The sequence below is a fragment of the Adiantum capillus-veneris genome, chromosome 15, assembly GCF_014529385.1.
Source record: "Adiantum capillus-veneris isolate H3 chromosome 15, ASM1452938v2, whole genome shotgun sequence".
In the NCBI taxonomy this organism is placed as follows: Eukaryota; Viridiplantae; Streptophyta; class Polypodiopsida; order Polypodiales; family Pteridaceae; genus Adiantum; species Adiantum capillus-veneris.
The window spans coordinates 111,937,796-111,954,183 of record NC_140945.1 but is presented as its reverse complement, the minus strand read 5'-3'; the positions used below and the strand labels follow the sequence as shown (position 1 = coordinate 111,954,183).

General features: G+C 45.2%; 1 protein-coding gene across 1 annotated transcript in view; it reads left to right on the top strand.

The window, feature by feature from the left end:
* The first annotated feature begins 1,736 nt into the window (after nucleotides 1-1,736).
* LOC147441288 (RNA cyclase family protein) overlaps nucleotides 1,737-16,388 on the top strand; it is a 47,500-nt gene continuing 32,848 nt past the window's right edge. Inside the window, exons 1-2 of the mRNA XM_086482968.1 lie at nucleotides 1,737-1,993; nucleotides 2,422-2,571. Of these exons, the coding sequence (XP_086339094.1) occupies nucleotides 1,795-1,993; nucleotides 2,422-2,571 (349 nt within the window). The 5' untranslated portion in view covers nucleotides 1,737-1,794. The remainder of the gene's footprint in view (nucleotides 1,994-2,421; nucleotides 2,572-16,388) is intronic.

Sequence of the window (16,388 nt, the reverse complement as noted above, 5' to 3'; positions counted from 1 at the left end):
CAAAGCACAAAAGGGGGTTAGAAGTTAAAGCAGACTTAGTTGATCAATGACTTGAGGAGGTTAGATAGATTTAAAGCTCTCATACCTCTTGCATATTTGTAGTTGGTGTTTGCTTCCTTGCCCTCACTTTACTTGCTCGATTGAGTTCTTGGTTGCCCTCACTTTGATTGTTTGTTGTGAGGTGATTAGCTTGTAGGTGTTTTCCTGTTTGCTTTTTTGGTTTGTCATTAAGAAAAGAGTAAAAAGAGAGAGAGAGAGAGGAAAAGAGAGGGAAAAAGAGAGATTAGTGTAGATTTAAAAATTAATGTTAAGTTAGTGTTGAAGTAGATAGAGAAAAGAAATGAGCGGGTTTTTTTTTATGTTCCATATTAAGTTAGTGTTAAATTAGAGTAAAAAATGCCCTATTTAAAAGATGTGTAGTTTAAAAAAAGAAAAGAGAAAATGAAAGAAGGGCCAAAAAAGGTAAACATTAAACAAAAGACCTTAAAAAAAAGAACATTTAGAAATAGATAGAGAGAGAGAGAGAGAGAGAGAGAGAGAGAGAGAGAGAGAGAGAGAAATAGGGAGAGGTGTAGAGAGGTAGAGATAGAGATAGAAAGAGAGAGAGAGAGAGAGAGAGAGAGGGGGGGGGGGGGGGGGGGGGAATAGAGATAGAGAGGGAGCGATAGAGATGGAGAGGGAGAGGAAGAGACATATAGAGAGGGAAAGAGAAAGAGGGAGAGAGATAGAGAGGGAGAGGTAGAGATAGGGAGGGAGAGGGAAAGAGGGGGAGAGAGGGAGATAGATAGAGAGGGACATGGAGAGGGAGATAAAAGAGGGGGAGAGAGGAAAATAGATATATATATATATATATATATATAATATATATATATATATATATATATATATATATATATATATATATATATATATATATATATATATATATATATATAGAGAGAGAGAGAGAGAGAGAGAGAGAGAGAGAGACATGTTGGCATAGGGAAGCTCCTGGGTGCAAGCATTTACCGCCACATGGAGCTCCATCCTTGTCCTTTTTATATAGTATATCTATAGATATAAATATAGTCTATACTATATATAATGGGGGGAGGAAGCCCTTCCCCCCACACACACACACACACACACACACACACACACACACACACACACATGTCCATCGCTCTTCTGTTCGTCGATGCCTTCGAGGCAGTGCTCTCTGATCAGGGGACAATAGTGAGACAGCGAAAGAGAGAGAAAGAGAGGTGTTGCCGCCTCCACACTTAAGCTCTACATCATCCATACCACATATTCATGTCTACGAGTCTTAAGTAGGTCATGACAAAGCTCGAGCTGCTTTATCAAAACCTACAATTCCTCCTTCAACTGCATGTGAACATCCCTATCCTCATCATCTTCATCATCATCGTGCTTAGGCTCTTTGTTATCCCCGTCAACATTGCTCCAATGCTTCTCGATGTGGGCCAATCATCAAACTTTGCACGAAGGTACTAGACAATACATTCAACACGTATAGAAAGGTGGAGCATCTAGAGAGAGAATTGATACAAGACAGCGTTGTCGTTGCTATCAGCAACGAAGACCTGCATGGATTTATATATATAAATATAAATATAGATTATTTTAGCCTTGTCACGTGAGAGATTACTTTGCTCAAGATCTACGGCTCTCGTTCATCCCACCCTAGATCGATCACACCCACTCACTTCTTGTTCCGGGCAAGTCTGAACGCAGCCTTTGAATGTGCACACCAAAACATCAGGCAAGCTCCTAGTCCACTAGAACTTCGCAGCGATGGCAGTGGGAGTGCACCTGCGAGGTGCGCAACAGTTTAGGCACCGCCTGGTGCTATCCACGCTGACGGGAAGCCCCGTACGCATCACAGAAATTCGTACAGATGACGCCGCTCCTGGTTTGCGCGATTATGAAGCCTCCTTCCTCCGCCTTTTGGAGAAGATCAGCAATGGCTCCGTTGTCGAGATCAACGAAACAGGTCATTGATTTAGCTCCTGTGCTGAAATTTCTTGGCAACCAATCGTAATCTTTGTCATGCCTTGCGAAACGCCCCATTAAGAATTTGGTTAGGTTAATTTGCCACGCTAGATTTACTCATTTTTGGAACTTTTAGTGTCATGGTTTGATTTGAGTAAAGCTTCATAGCGGTCCTGACTGGGTTGAAGCACCCAGGGTTGTTATGATAAATACATCAATGCTGCCCCCAGTAGGGGTTATTGTCCATTTTGATAGTGAATCTATTAACTTGAACTTGGATTATACGTCTTATAATGTACCTTTTTTATTTGCATGCATATAACATCTTGTTGGGATTGAATAAGGCTAATCAGAATAGAATTCAAGTATGAATGTTTTACAGCACTTGTGGATTTTTGGGCTTTCCATCATTTCTTAATGTTTGTGCAGGTACCAAATTGCGTTACAAACCTGGCTTGTTGGCTGGAGGACGAGGCCTTGTTCACAATTGTGGAACGAGTCGTTCCATTGGTTATTTTTTAGAACCTCTTATCATCTTGGGCCTCTTTGGAAAGTCACCACTCTCTATTACTTTGCAAGGTCAGTGTAAGGGGCCTGCTTTCTTTTTGTCATGTTTGGTATGCAAATTCGTTGTGTTCAGGTACATAAAATTGTCGAATAGCTTTTTGCTGAAATGAACGAATAGTTAGGAACATTGGTGAAGGAGATTTTTTATGGGCATGTTTGTTGATTTATGTTCTTGTTCACATGAGCATGCAAGGCAGTGGTCATGCGATGCATAGTTATTGGTTTTTTTTGAAATAGCTATGCCTCATGCATGGTTCCACGTGCACCACCTATTTGTCTTATATGCAACATAGCCCTGCTGATGTCGCAGCCTATACGGACAGGCTGCCACCTGCACCAGTTATTTGTCTTATATGCAACGTAGCCCTGTTGACGTGGTGCAAATCACGGATCAGCCCATGCTTTTCATTTGTGACGCTTTTGGGGAGCAGAGCTTTTGGACATGTTTCACTTCCAGATCCTTCATACGGCTGGGAGTAAGAATGTGGCTGCAGACGCATTGTCTAGACTAGAGTTACACAGAATGAGGGCCTTTGTAACGTTTCTGGAGCGGTGCCCCCTAGAAAAGCGGAAAGGGAACGGGGGCCAGACGGTAAGCTTGAAATATGCTCAAATTAGGTTGGATTTAACCTATATGTTAGTAGAGAGCCATACACACCCATTAGTCCAAGTAGAATCCTATTTAGGCATGCTTTGCAACGATTCTTCAGTTTTAAGGCTTACACGCGATTGCGCACTACATACATCCTTTACAAAAGCATCTTGATTCTTCATAGAAAGAACATTAACTCAAAGTTGAATATAGTCCAGACTCCACACAAAAGCTTGGAGCAAAAAGATGATAAAATATAAAGATGGCTTACAAGGCCAGCCAAGGCGCTACACAAAGACATGTAGAGGATCCTCAGTACATGACTCAATCACTCGTGTGGTAGTGCAATACAAAAAGGGGACAAAGCCGGTGGCCACAAAGGAAACAAATATCAAAAACCAATGAGCAATGAGTCATGACTCATGCCTGATGCTCACCTCTGGGTAGGGCAGAAGAGCATCCCATCTCCCAATCTGTAGTGGTGTCCTCGACGTTATGAATATCATCCCAATCCTCTTGCATAGGCTCATCCTCATGCGTAGATCCTCCCACCTCTCCAAGGACCTCTACCTTTGCCTCCATCTCCCACTGTAGAAAAGGATCTGTCACTTTGGATGCTGACTTGCAAAGTAGTCTGAAGTTTGCACTGACAAAAACAAGGTCATTTACTTTCTCTACTCTAAGTCGCTTTCTCTTTCTAGATGCAATGTGGCTATATACACTCCACAATTGCTCAAGCAAGAGGAGCTAACCGCTTGGCTGAGAATGCGGACGACAAGTCACTGAAGATCGGGACCATCTGAACCATTTTCTTGCCACCACAAGACGGAGGAAATCTTGGTGCGATCAATTTGGGCATCGGCTGTCCCACATGATCCTCGCATATCCTTGTAAAATGCAAGCTGATCCTTGATTTTGCACTGCATGTCACGATCAGGGTGAAGCTTCTTCAAGATGGTGTTCCAATGTGTTCACCTCCTAATCATGCTCTTGTCCTGCACCTTGGAACTCTAGGTCCAACAGAAAGCTGCACCATGAAGAGGTGAACTATAGGCATTCCACCTGCTACTGCAAAGGTCTTTGATTTCTTCGAGCCTATCGGGGTGCTTCTCAAGATCTTCAAGCGCCTCGACCATGCGATCCATCGCTGCATCGACCTTGCCAATGCAAGGTTGCATACCATCCATCACTCTAAGCAAGTGGATCACTGGTTTCACCATTTTGTCAATAGTCTTTAGAGACTCCCAGAACTGAGGATCCTCTACCTTGTACAAATGATCCCTACGACTGTACTTGCATGGGAAGTCTTAACAAACTCTGTACTTATGCCGCATTGCATGGGAAGTCTCAACAAACTCTGTACTGATGCCGCACTACACTTTGACACTCTACAAAGTGGCTTACCATAAGATAGTTGTCACGTGACACATCCAACCCTATGTGTCCGTGGACAAGCTACAGCATGAACAGGGTTCAGTTCAGTCAAATCAGTCTAGAATAGGAAGTGAACTGGCACTTTTGTGAGTCTGTTCGCAGACCGTGCAATGTCCACACACTTAGATTAGATGCATATCCTCTGGTTGCACACAACATGACCATCAGGTTCTAGTCAGATCCCGTCAGTAGCATTTTTACAGTGCATAGACTTATTTTCCCTGTTTTTGACATTTTTCACTTATAGTTTTTAAGTGACTTTTGTTGGAGAGTAGGTAGGGCAATTTTGCTAAGTTTGTATAAATAAAAACCTAGCGCTAGATCTTTCTGGCAGGAGAGGCAGCAGGAGCACTGCTCAACAGGCAACTTCTCAGCAAGACCCTCCTCCCATCAGCAAGGCTAGCGTTTTTGCATCTGCAAGGACCTAGCATTTTCTTCTACAGGCAGCCTGGCGATTGTTGCAGAGCAGATCAGCCCTGGCAGCAGCAAGACCCATCAAGAAGCCTAGCGTTTTGCATTTGCAAGACAACCAGCAGCAGCAGGACCAATTTCAGCCCTAGCGTTTTTGGTTTGCAGATCAACCTCAGCGTTTTTGCAGATCATCGCGACAGAATCAGCCATAGGCAAGCATTTTCAGTTTTCAGCCTTTAGCACTCGCAGAACAAATCCCGAACCTCGTAGATCTCACCTTCCCGCAGCAGTTCCTCGCTGCACTGTGGGATCCATCGAAGTTTGCAGTTTCAGCCCGGAAAATGCAGATTTCAGCATTTGTGTTTTCAGCGCGTCGTCGTCGCATCGTCGCCATCGACATCGTCCCCGACATAGAGTCAGAATTCAGTAGATAAAGATTTGCAGATTTCAGCCCTTAGAGTTTTTGGATTTCAGTCCGTCTCGTCGTCGTCCTCATCGTCGTCGACAACTCCAAGCATTGTAGAGATTTGTGCAATCATAAGTAGACCGCTCTCGCGATAGAGAGTGGGGCCTTCGGAGGAGGGTTTTGCAATGTCTCTGGTGTCGTATTCTCTTCTCTCTCTATCTCTCAGTCTCATGCACTTTCACGCACAGTGTCCATTCACTTTGTTCGTGTTCACTGCACTCTCTCATTAAGAACGAAAGGCTCTCCCTTCCATAAGAAAAAGGAACCTTGAGCACAGTTCGGAGCACTCATCTTGAGCAAAGTTCAAACATTTGTTCCGCTGCACCTGACGTTGGTATTAGCGCTTTGGCAGCGTTTTGCATCACTCAAGGAAAGAACCACAAGAATCACAAGAATTTTTTGCTTGTTGAGGTTGCACGAACCCAAGTTCACTTGGGCATGTCGATTCCTAATCGTGTTTTTGAAGATTGACAGGAATCCCAGGAAAGAAGGGCTTGTCCAGCCTCCCCTTGTGCCTCTTTTCACTCATTGAGAGCGGACCGTGCACTTAGCGGCCGGCCAATCGACGTGAGGTGGGAAAAATCAACCTTGGTGTGAGCGCAAGGCCGCCAAGGGGTGCGCCCGCGGAAAAGAGCAGAACTCGGGTGAAGAGAAGATCCTTCTCTAACACAGATTGCAAGCAAAAGAAGAACCTCAAGACCCGCAAGAACCTCAAGAACCTCAAGAACCAAGACCCCCAAGAACCCAAGTTCCTCGTGAACTTAAGAACCCAAGACCACAAGAACCCACAAGAACCCACGACTTCAGAATGGTCATCACTCGAAGCGGAATGGATACTTCGCTGGAGGTGATGAGCATGAGAGAGGTGAAGAAGAATTTTCCCCACCAAGAGGGTTTTCCGACCCTCCCCCTTCCCCACTACGCCAAGGGTTGCACTAACTCTTATGGACAGCAAGCTAGGAAGCGACGAAAAAATGGCAGTCATAGAACGGAAATACGAAGAACGAATGGCAAGCATAGCACGTGAACGCGAAGAAAGATTGGCAGCCATCGAGCGTAAGTACGAGCAATCCCGCTTGGAAGACAAAGCAAGAAAAGAGAAGAGCGACCAACACATGAAAGAGTGCTTGCGACTCTTTTCAATTGTGCAGACGCAATTTGAACAGAATCAGGAAAAGGAGACTATCTCAGTTTCTTCTTCTCCAAAGCATGATACACAGGATTTGTATGATGATAAACATGATGATTTGAATGATAATGATGAGCATGCTGATTTCGATGACAATGACAAGCATGATGATCAAGATGTGATTTCTCACAAGCATGATGATTTGCATGAAGATGATGTGATTGTTCACAAGGATGATGTGTTAGTTGATGCTTTTTCTAGCAAAGCTAACCTCGTTGCAGATTCGATCAATCACGAAGGACAGATCTTGGCTCTCGAGCCTAGGTCCAAAGAATCTTTACAGGAAGTATTATGTGTTCGCATGATTAGTACGCACGCATTGTTCGAGTGTTTCATTCGGGGGTCGTTTCCTGTATTTTCGTAAGTGTCTTTATGTGATCCCTTTTACTAGGCATGACATATTGTATGTTGAGCACGTTTCACTCATGAATGAGCACGAATGTATGCGGATTGTTCATGAAAAGCTGAAAAGTATGCATTCAAGGAAGCCACATTCCATGTCTCTTCCTTGGCACAACACAGTTGTAGAAAGAGCACATGAAAGTATGAACACCAAGCATGGGCATTCCCGTTGTGAATTGCCACTGTTGATTGCTTTAGATCAAAAGAGAAAGATTCGATCTCATTGTTTGCTTGTGTGTGGTGAACGGTTTGACACTCCGTCTCTTTGTTCATCTACATTGCATGCATAGTCTATTAGGACGACATGATTTTTTCCACTCACTTTACATGGAATAGGTATGTTCATGGTTTTGTGTTGGAAACGGTTTCAGGAATTTTGAGCCATGGAGATTCTTGAAGAAGAACGAAGCATGACTCTCGACAAAGTTGAAGCATCGAAGGAGCCACAGAAGACTTTGTGCCGCTTTCGGCGCGGCCCAAAGAAGCAAGCGTTGCAGACCTTTATGAAGTTCAAGTACCGCACGACCCACACATCAGAGTGGGCCGGCGAAGAGTCCCTTCCAGGATTCCGTATGTTATTGGCGATCTCCCTCGACGCCATATAGTTCGGTACCAGTACCTCAGGAGGGAGGGGATGCCACGTGACACATCGAACCCTATGTGTCCGTGGACAAGCTACAGCATGAACAGGGTTCAGTTCAGTCAAGTCAGTCTAGAATAGGAAGTGATCTGAACAGGGTTCAGTTCAGTCAAGTCAGTCTAGAATAGGAAGTGATCGGACACTTTTGTGAGTCTGTTCGCAGACCGTGCAATGTCCAGACACTTAGATTAGATGCATATCCTCTGGTTGCACACAGCATGACCATAAGATTCGAGTCAGATCCCATCATTAGCATTTTTACAGTGCATAGACTTATTTTTCCTATTTTTGACATTTTTCACTTATTATTTTAAGTGACTTTTGTTGGAAAGTAGGTAGGGCAATTTTGCTAAGTTTGTATAAATAAAAACCTAGCACTAGCACTTTCTGGCAGGAGAGGCAGCAGGAGCACTGCTCAACAGGCAACTTCTCAGAAGACCCCCCCCCCCCCCCCCCCCCCCCCCCCATCAGCAAGGCTAGCGTTTTTGCATCTGCAAGGACCTAGCGTTTTCTTCTACAGGCAGCCTGGTGATTGTTGCACAGCAGATCAGCCCTGGCAGCATCAAGACCCATCAAGAAGCCTAGCGTTTTGCATTTGCAGGACAACCGGCAGCAGCAGGACCAATTTCAGCCCTAGCGTTTTTGGTTTGCAGATCAACCTCAATATTTTTGTAGATCATTGCGACAGAATCAGCCATAGGACAAGCGTTTTCAGTTTTCAGCCTTTAGCACTCGCAGAACAAGTCCTGAACCTCGCAGATCTCACTTTACTGCAGCAGTTCCTCGCTGTACGGTGGGATCCATCGAAGCTTGCAGTTTCAGCCCAGAAAACGCAGATTTCGGCATCTGCGTTTTCAGCGCGTCGTCGTCGCATCGTCGCCATCGACATCGTCCCTGATATAGAGTCAGAATTCAGCAGATAAAGATTTGCAGATTTCAGCCCTTAGAGTTTTTAGATTTCAGCCCATCGTCGTCGACATCGTCGGCAAGTCGAAGCATTGTAGAGATTTGTGCAATCGTAAGTAGACCGCTCTCGCCATAGAGAGTGGGGCCTTCGGAGGAGGGTTTTACAACATCTTTGGTGTCGTATTCTATTCTCTCTCTATCTCTCAGTCTCATGCACTTTCACGCACAATGTCCATTCACTTTGTTCGTGTTCACTGCACTCTCATTAAGAACGAAAGGCTCTTCCTTCCATAAGAAAAAGGAACCTTGAGCAGTGTTCGGAGCACTCATCTTTAGCAAAGTTCAAACATTCATTCCGCTGCACCTTACAATAGTTGTAGGCAAAGCGGGTCTCACAATACTTTAGAAGCACTTTGCCCCCCGTATGTTGTGGTTGTTGATGAAAGCAACCACCTTGGACGTGGATGCAATGAGAGGCTCTATCCAAGGTAGTTTGCCGAAATCCTTCAAGAGGTTGTTAAGGCAACGTGCCATGCAAAAGGACACCGTGATGTGAGGATAAGCGCCTTCCAAAATAGCTCCGGTTGCCCTATTTGATGCCTCCCCGTCAGTGACCAGCCCTATCACAAGATCTGCCCCAATGGTCTCTATGGCGGAGGCCCACTCTCCTGCAAGGACATCTACTGATTTTCCTGTTTCTGTGGCGTCATGGGATTGGGCAAAATACATCTCCCCTGTGGAATAGGCAACAATGCCATGAATGGATACGACCAGTTGATATTGTGCTAATTCTTTCTGTCTTTGTGGTGCGTATGCCCTATCAACTACCTCATTTTTGTGCTAATTTTTTTGATTTAATGCTTCTTTTAGTGCTAGGCTTCATTATGGTTGAGTCTGCCCTTGATCTCCGGAGTCATGACAGAAACTTAGTACGCTGAACTTTGTGTTGATGTATGCTCGTGTGTGTGCGTGTGGGGTGTGGTGTTTGGGAGCATATGTTAGTACCTAGTTCTACACCCACTATGGGGCAGTGACGACGTTAGGCGGGATGTCGTGGTATTTAGTCAATACTATGCATGATGGAACTGATGGTTATATTGTCTTGTGGGTGACTACCATGGGTCTATACCTTGCACTTTCCTTTAAAGGTGAATGTGGGCTTATCCTGGTTTCACAAACCAGTGACGTGGCAGGCCGTATACACACACCCTCCCCTTGGCGTGGACAGCCCCGGAAAATAAAAAGGGCACGCTGAAATGTTGTTGTGGCAAGAAAACACGGAGTGCTGACGTGGCATTGGCTGTACGGAATTCCGCGTTTTACGGCAGTGTACGAATGCTTTTTTTTTTCCCCTACGCACTCTAGCTGAAAAGCCTACGCAAAGTTGGGAAGAGCTTTTTGAAGTGTTGCTTTATTTTATGAAGCTTATGAGAGTCATAATTGCTTTATTTGAGAGCTTTTAAAAATATGGCAGCTTTTGGGGCTTTGCTGCTTTTGGCATCCCTTGTAACCTTTATAAGTGTGGGCAGGGCTCCCACTCTGCAGAGCATCTAGACGCAGAGTTTGAGAGTGAGACCCTCCCACTCTCTTGTACTTTGAGCACATATATAATACAAAAAAGCAATACCGAAAGGGGCACCAGTCTTTGGGGCCAATATCCCTTGGCACGGAACTCCGCCGGGCCGGTGTCGAATCAATTGTGAACTGTGAACTGTTTTGAATTGAATCTCTGCTGGGTTGTGGTAGAATCTTGACTTAGAGTGTCCAAGTTTGTTACAGTGGTATCAGAGCGTGGCTGATGTCTCTACTACCAGGAAATCCGATCCTTTTTTCGCGACACTTTATGGATTCAAACAGAGATCAATCGACTTCCTCTGCATTTGGGGTTGCGAGAAGAAATCACGAAGAAGATTCTCATGAGGAGTACGGCTCGCATCAGCCTACTCAGGCGGAGGTTGAAGAGATGGAGCATCGACAATTGATTGACAATGCAACAAAGATGATGATAAATTTTGTGAAGGATTCGAAATTTGCAAAATTTGACCCAGACCTCCTTAGACGAGGTGCACTCACAGTGGCGGAAAACCACGGAGCCACCCCTCAAACTTGCACTCAAGAAACCTCCTACTCCAAGGATGTTTACAGAGCAAGAATTAGAAGAGGTGGTTGATACACGGATTACTCAGCTTTTTGACGCAAAAGAAAGGAACCAACTTCCCGGGTTATTTGGGTCATCAATCTGCTTTTGCCTCGGCAAGAAAGTAGAAAAAGCATGTCAGATTTGAAGGAGTGTCCAGTTCTTCTTCTTCTTCTTCTTCTTTTGACAATTCTTCTAGCTCTTCTGACTCGAGCAAAGAAGACAGAAAAGGGAAAAAGCGAAGCAAAAAGCAAAGCTTCGGAAAAGGCAAGAAAAAAGCAAAGAAGCCTAGATTTTGCCCAGTTTCTGACAATTCTACACATGACTCGTCTTCAGATAGTTCGGACTCCGATGATCACAGATTTTATGCAAAGAAGAAGAATTTCTATAAAGCCAACCAATATGACTTTCTGGAGGATAAAAGCAAGAAAGTTCAAGAATTTAAAGAAGGTGGACAGTCAATTAAATTTGACACTTTTTTTTGGATTCCGAGACGCTTCGAGGGCTTTGGCCTTCATACAACAGTTTGACATAGCTTTCTCTGGAGGGCATTACTTAGAGCACTCCAAGATTCGGAGGGCTACCTCTTACTTCAAGGGCAATGCTCGAACATGGTGGTCCACTCTAATATTGCCAATTAAATGGCTGAAATTTAAGAGGCTTTTTATTTCTTCTTGGTTGACTCGAGAGTACGAACGCGACATACGAACTGCTTGGAACCATCTTCGGATGACCAAGAAAGATACCTTGGACGCATATTGCGAGAGATTTTGGAGCTCTTTTCTACCCGCTTCTTCATTCAAGAAGATCTCGTTTAAAGAAAGATTGAGCGGTTTACCTTGGGACTTCCTACGGAGATCCGTGATCATTGCTTAGAGCAAAAGTCAGATTCTATTCAAGAACTGATGAGTCATGCGAAACAGGGCTTTGCCATACACTCAGGCAGTTTGACTTACCCCACAGATGAGATCATGACAGTAGAAAGAAGAAGAGCCCCCAAGATCAGAAAGATAAGGATGCACGACCCCGGCTCACTCCTTGAGAAAGAGCCAGCTACATCAAAGAGGGGAAGTGTTTTGGATGCGGGAAACAGGACACATCTCCGCGAAGTACCATGGGTCTATACCTTGCACTTTTCTCTAAAGGCGAGTTTGGGCTTATCTTGGTGTCACAAACCAGTGACGTGGCAGGTCGTATACACAAACACACCCTCCCCTTGGCGTGGACAGTCCCAAAAAATAAAAAGGGCACGCTGAAATAGTGTCGTAGCAGGCCCACAAAACTCGACGGAAAACACGGAGTGCGGACATGGCACTGGCTTTACAGAATTCCGCGTTTACGGCAGTGTATGGATGCTAAAAGCCTACGCAAAGTTGGGAAGAGCTTTTTGAAGTGTTGCTTTATTTTATGAAGCTTATGAGAGTCAAAATTGCTTTATTTGAGAGCTTTTAAAAATATGGCAGCTTTTGGGGCTTTGCTTTTGGCATCCCTTGTAACCTTTATAAGTGTGGGCAGGGCTCCCACTGTGCAGAGCATCTGGACGCAGAGTCTGAGAGTGAGACCCTCCCACTCCCTTGTACTTTGAGCACATATTTAATACAACAAAGAAATACCGAAAGGGGCGCCTGTCTTTGGGGCCAATATCTCTTGGCACGGAACTCCGCCGGGCCGGTGTTGAATCAATTGTGAACTGTGAACTGTTTTGAAGTGAATCTCTGCTGTGTTGCGGTAGAATCTTGACTTAGAGAGTCCAAGTTTGTTATAGTGGTATCAGAGCGTGGCCGATTTCTCTTCTACCGGGAAATTCGATCCTTTTCTCGCGACACTTATGGATTCAAACAGAGATCAGTTGACTTCCTCTGCATCTGGGGATGCGGAAAGAAATTACGAAGAAGATTCTTACGAGGAGTACGGCCCGCATTGGCCTACTTAGGCGGAGATTGAAGAGATGGAGCATCGACAATTGGTTGACGATGCAACAAAGATGATGATAAATTTTGCGAAGGATCCGAAATTTGTAAAATTTTTGACCCAGACCTCCTTAGACGAGGTGCACTCACAATGGCGGCAAACCACGGAGCCACCCCTCAAACCGGCACTCAAGAAACCTCCTGCTCCAAGGATGTTTACAAAGCAAGAATTAGAAGAGGTGGTTGATACACAATTTACTTAGCTTTTTGACGCAACCAACAAAGCCAAAAAGCATGACAAAAAGTAGAAGAAAGGAACCGACTTCCCGGGTTCTTTGGGTCGTCAATCTGCTTTTGCAGATTTGAAGGAGTATCCGGTTCTTCTTTTTCTTCTTCTGACAGTTCTTCTAGCTCTTCTGACTCAAGCGGAGAAGACAGAAAAGGGAAAAAGAGAAGCAAAAAGCAAAACTTCAAATAAGGCAAGAAAAAAGCAAAGAAGCCTAGATATTGCCCAGTTTCTGACAGTTCTACAGAGGACTCGTCTTCAGATAGTTCGGACTCCGATGATCACATATTTTATGCAAAGAAGCAGAATTTCTTTAAAGCCAACCAGTATGACTTTCTGGAGGATAAAAGCAAGAAAGTTCGAGAATTTAAAGAAGGTGGACAGCCAATTAAATTTGACACCTTTTCTGGATTCCGAGACGCTTCGAGGGCTTTGGCCTTCATACAACAGTTTGACATAGCTTTCTCTAGAGGGCATTACTATCACGGGGACGTGGCAGCTATTAACTATGTCACGAGGAGTGGCAACTGCTAACTTTAGTTGTTGGTTTCTTTCCAATGATTTTTGTTTTATTTTTGAGACCCTCTTTTTGAAGTAGCAAACGGTGGACATTGTATGGCCAATGTGAACGGTAGTTTCACCCGCAGACGAGAAGTGGTCGGCACTGGAATTCGTATAGTAAGAGGATGTCTAGGCTCAGAGCAAGATCATATAGGTCCCCCCGTCGCACTTAGCAAGTTGGTGGATACTAGGAAGTGAACTCAATAAAGGCACAAAGTCAAGGTGGGACTACCAACAGAAAGTATCCGTCAGTTGGGCCACATTGCACTTTTGGATGCGGTCCCAATGAGGATAGATGGTCAGATGACCAGTGGGAGCCCAACGGAATCATTTCCTAAAATTTAGGGGACTGCTATTTTGGGCCGTGAAATGTGTTCGCGTCATTACCTCCGGTGTGACTAGGGGAACATTTTACAACTCTGCCGCGAAGTCAACTGAGCAACCTGTCGGGAGATTTTTAGGTGGCAACCTCGAAACGGGCAAATGCTTGTAAATGCGCCAAGTGGCAGATTTTCATGAACTTGCCTCTCACACAAAATGTTGGCGCTGAATTTTAAGCTGAGAGGAGCCTCATTTTGGTTTTTGTCACAGGTTAAGAGCTGTGGAGTGCTTTCTTTCCTTCTCATGTACAGTGTGGTGCTAGGAGTGATGCCCTGCATGCTACACACTACTCTCTCCCCTACGTGCAGTTATGTGATGCCCCACGAGAGGGCTCTTCATTTGACTGATGTACAGCTGTGTGGGTTCATGCTTTTGTGCTGAGGCAAGAGCCTCTTTGAGCAGGAACAGGGGTAGCTAGCTGCTACTCCAAAGCAGGCACCGGTGAGGGTCATAACCTCACCGTACAGGTGTAAATTCAGCGCTGTGTATATGCAGAAAATTGACTGTTTTTCAGCCATACGGACGCCAGAACCCTTGGGAACCGTGCCCCATTGGCAGAGGACAGCTAGGGGACTATTTGGGGCTGAAAACAGGGCAAAAACCAGTAAATACTGCGAGCTGAATTTAGTGATTTTGGGCTGGAATCAGAGGGTATACGCCAGTGGAAGTGAGTTCTAGCAGAGGAATTGGTTTCGCGCAAGTTTTGGGGTTGTTATACTGCCGAAATTTGGCCAAATCAGGTAGTATCTAGAGGGATACAGGTAAAGGATTCGAGGACTCTACTTTGTAATTTACCCTCTCAAAGAATAAAGAAATACCGAAAGGGGCACCAATTTTAGGGCCTACAGGTTGTCGGCATCTGCTCGGAGCATTCTAGCTACCGAGCCGTGTGTGTGCTTAAGTGTTAATTTTCGTCGCAGGTTTCCTTTGCACGTTCTCTCTGTGTGTCTAAAGTAAAGAATTTCGGGTGAAAGCCAAAGCCTACCGCCCCATGGGCCAGTTTCAAGGTTCTATTCCCGGGATCATCAATCACTTTTTCCTCAAGAAGTGAGCCTCGGTGGTTTTGGGTAAAGACACAGAGTACATGAACGCGGGATTACACTATGGACGACAAAGGGAAGGGCATTTGGAAGAGGATTCCTCTTCAAAGGACAAACAGGAAATCCCTATGGTTTTTGAGATTGGCGAGAGCTCACGGCCACGTCAGTATGTACCTCTTGTCAATGTGAATGTCCCTCCAATAGTACAGGGCTTTATGACTGGGCAACTTGAGGATGATGCGTTCAGGACTCAGTTAGTTGTCGCGGTGAATGTCTTTTCGCAGCTGGTGGAGAATCCAAGGTTTATGGAGTTCTTGCAAGCGCCACCAATGCAACACCAAAATAGGCAACCTACAGGGCGTACGGAGCTTGTTGAGGCTCAAGCCCAAGTACTTAATGCGACTCAGCAGGAAACGGAACACTCGCATGTTGCAAAGTCAGGGGCTCCAAAACAGGTTCCTCCTTTGCTTGAACAGGTGGCTAGAGCGCCTATTCCACATGTTATGCCAGTTCAGCCCGCCACCTTTCAGAGCCCGCATGCTGCCTTGAATGGACAGGGAACTGGATACCAGGCAATGCACCCAGTTTTTCCACCACCCACGGTACATCCTGGGTATTTCAGGGGTGGATCAATGTTCCAAAGTATGGTTGGTTATGCGCCTGGAAGTCAGATGTACATGCCAGGAACAGTGTTTGGGGGTATGCAAGGCATGATGCCAAACCCCATGTATGGTAGTATCGGCATGCAGCAAGGTTTTCAGTGCAACCAGGGTCAGTTTGGGGTGCCACAGGGTCATTTTGGCATGGCTGGTTTTTCTGGACAACAGCCAGATATCGCACCTGTGACGCAAAATGTTAATGGCCAAGATGTGCCGATCATGCCTACTATAGTGCCCATGTTGCAAACCATTCCTTATGACAACTTGGGGGCACTAGAGAAGCCAAAAGCTTACAAAGAAGGTGGTGCAGCTGTAAAGTTCAGTACTTTCAGTGGCTTTGAGGATAAAGCAAAGGCTCTCACTTTCCTCCAGCAGTTTGATACAGCTTATGCAGGAGAGAATTTTACAGAGACCTCGAAAGTCAGGAAAGCTGCCACTTTCTTAAAGGACAATGCGCTTACATGGTGGACGACATTGTTAATGCAAGGCCAGGCACCCGCCACTTGGGTTTACTTCAAGCAAATGTTTGCATCTGCTTGGCTGTCAAATGAATTTGAAGCCGATGTCATGACAGATTGGCACCAGCTTACTTCGGCTACATGCAAGAGCTTGCTGGAGTACAATGGGAGGTTTTGTAAAGCGTTACTCTCAGTGACCTACAGATTTGTGCCATTGACAGAGCAGATAGAGAAGTATTGCTGTGGGCTGCCTAAAGGGCTTCGGGATTACTGTACCAAGGATAGAGTGGCTACGCTCACTCAACTAATGGAAGTTGCTAACACTGGTCTTGCCTTGTTGAAAGGAGAGGACAGTGG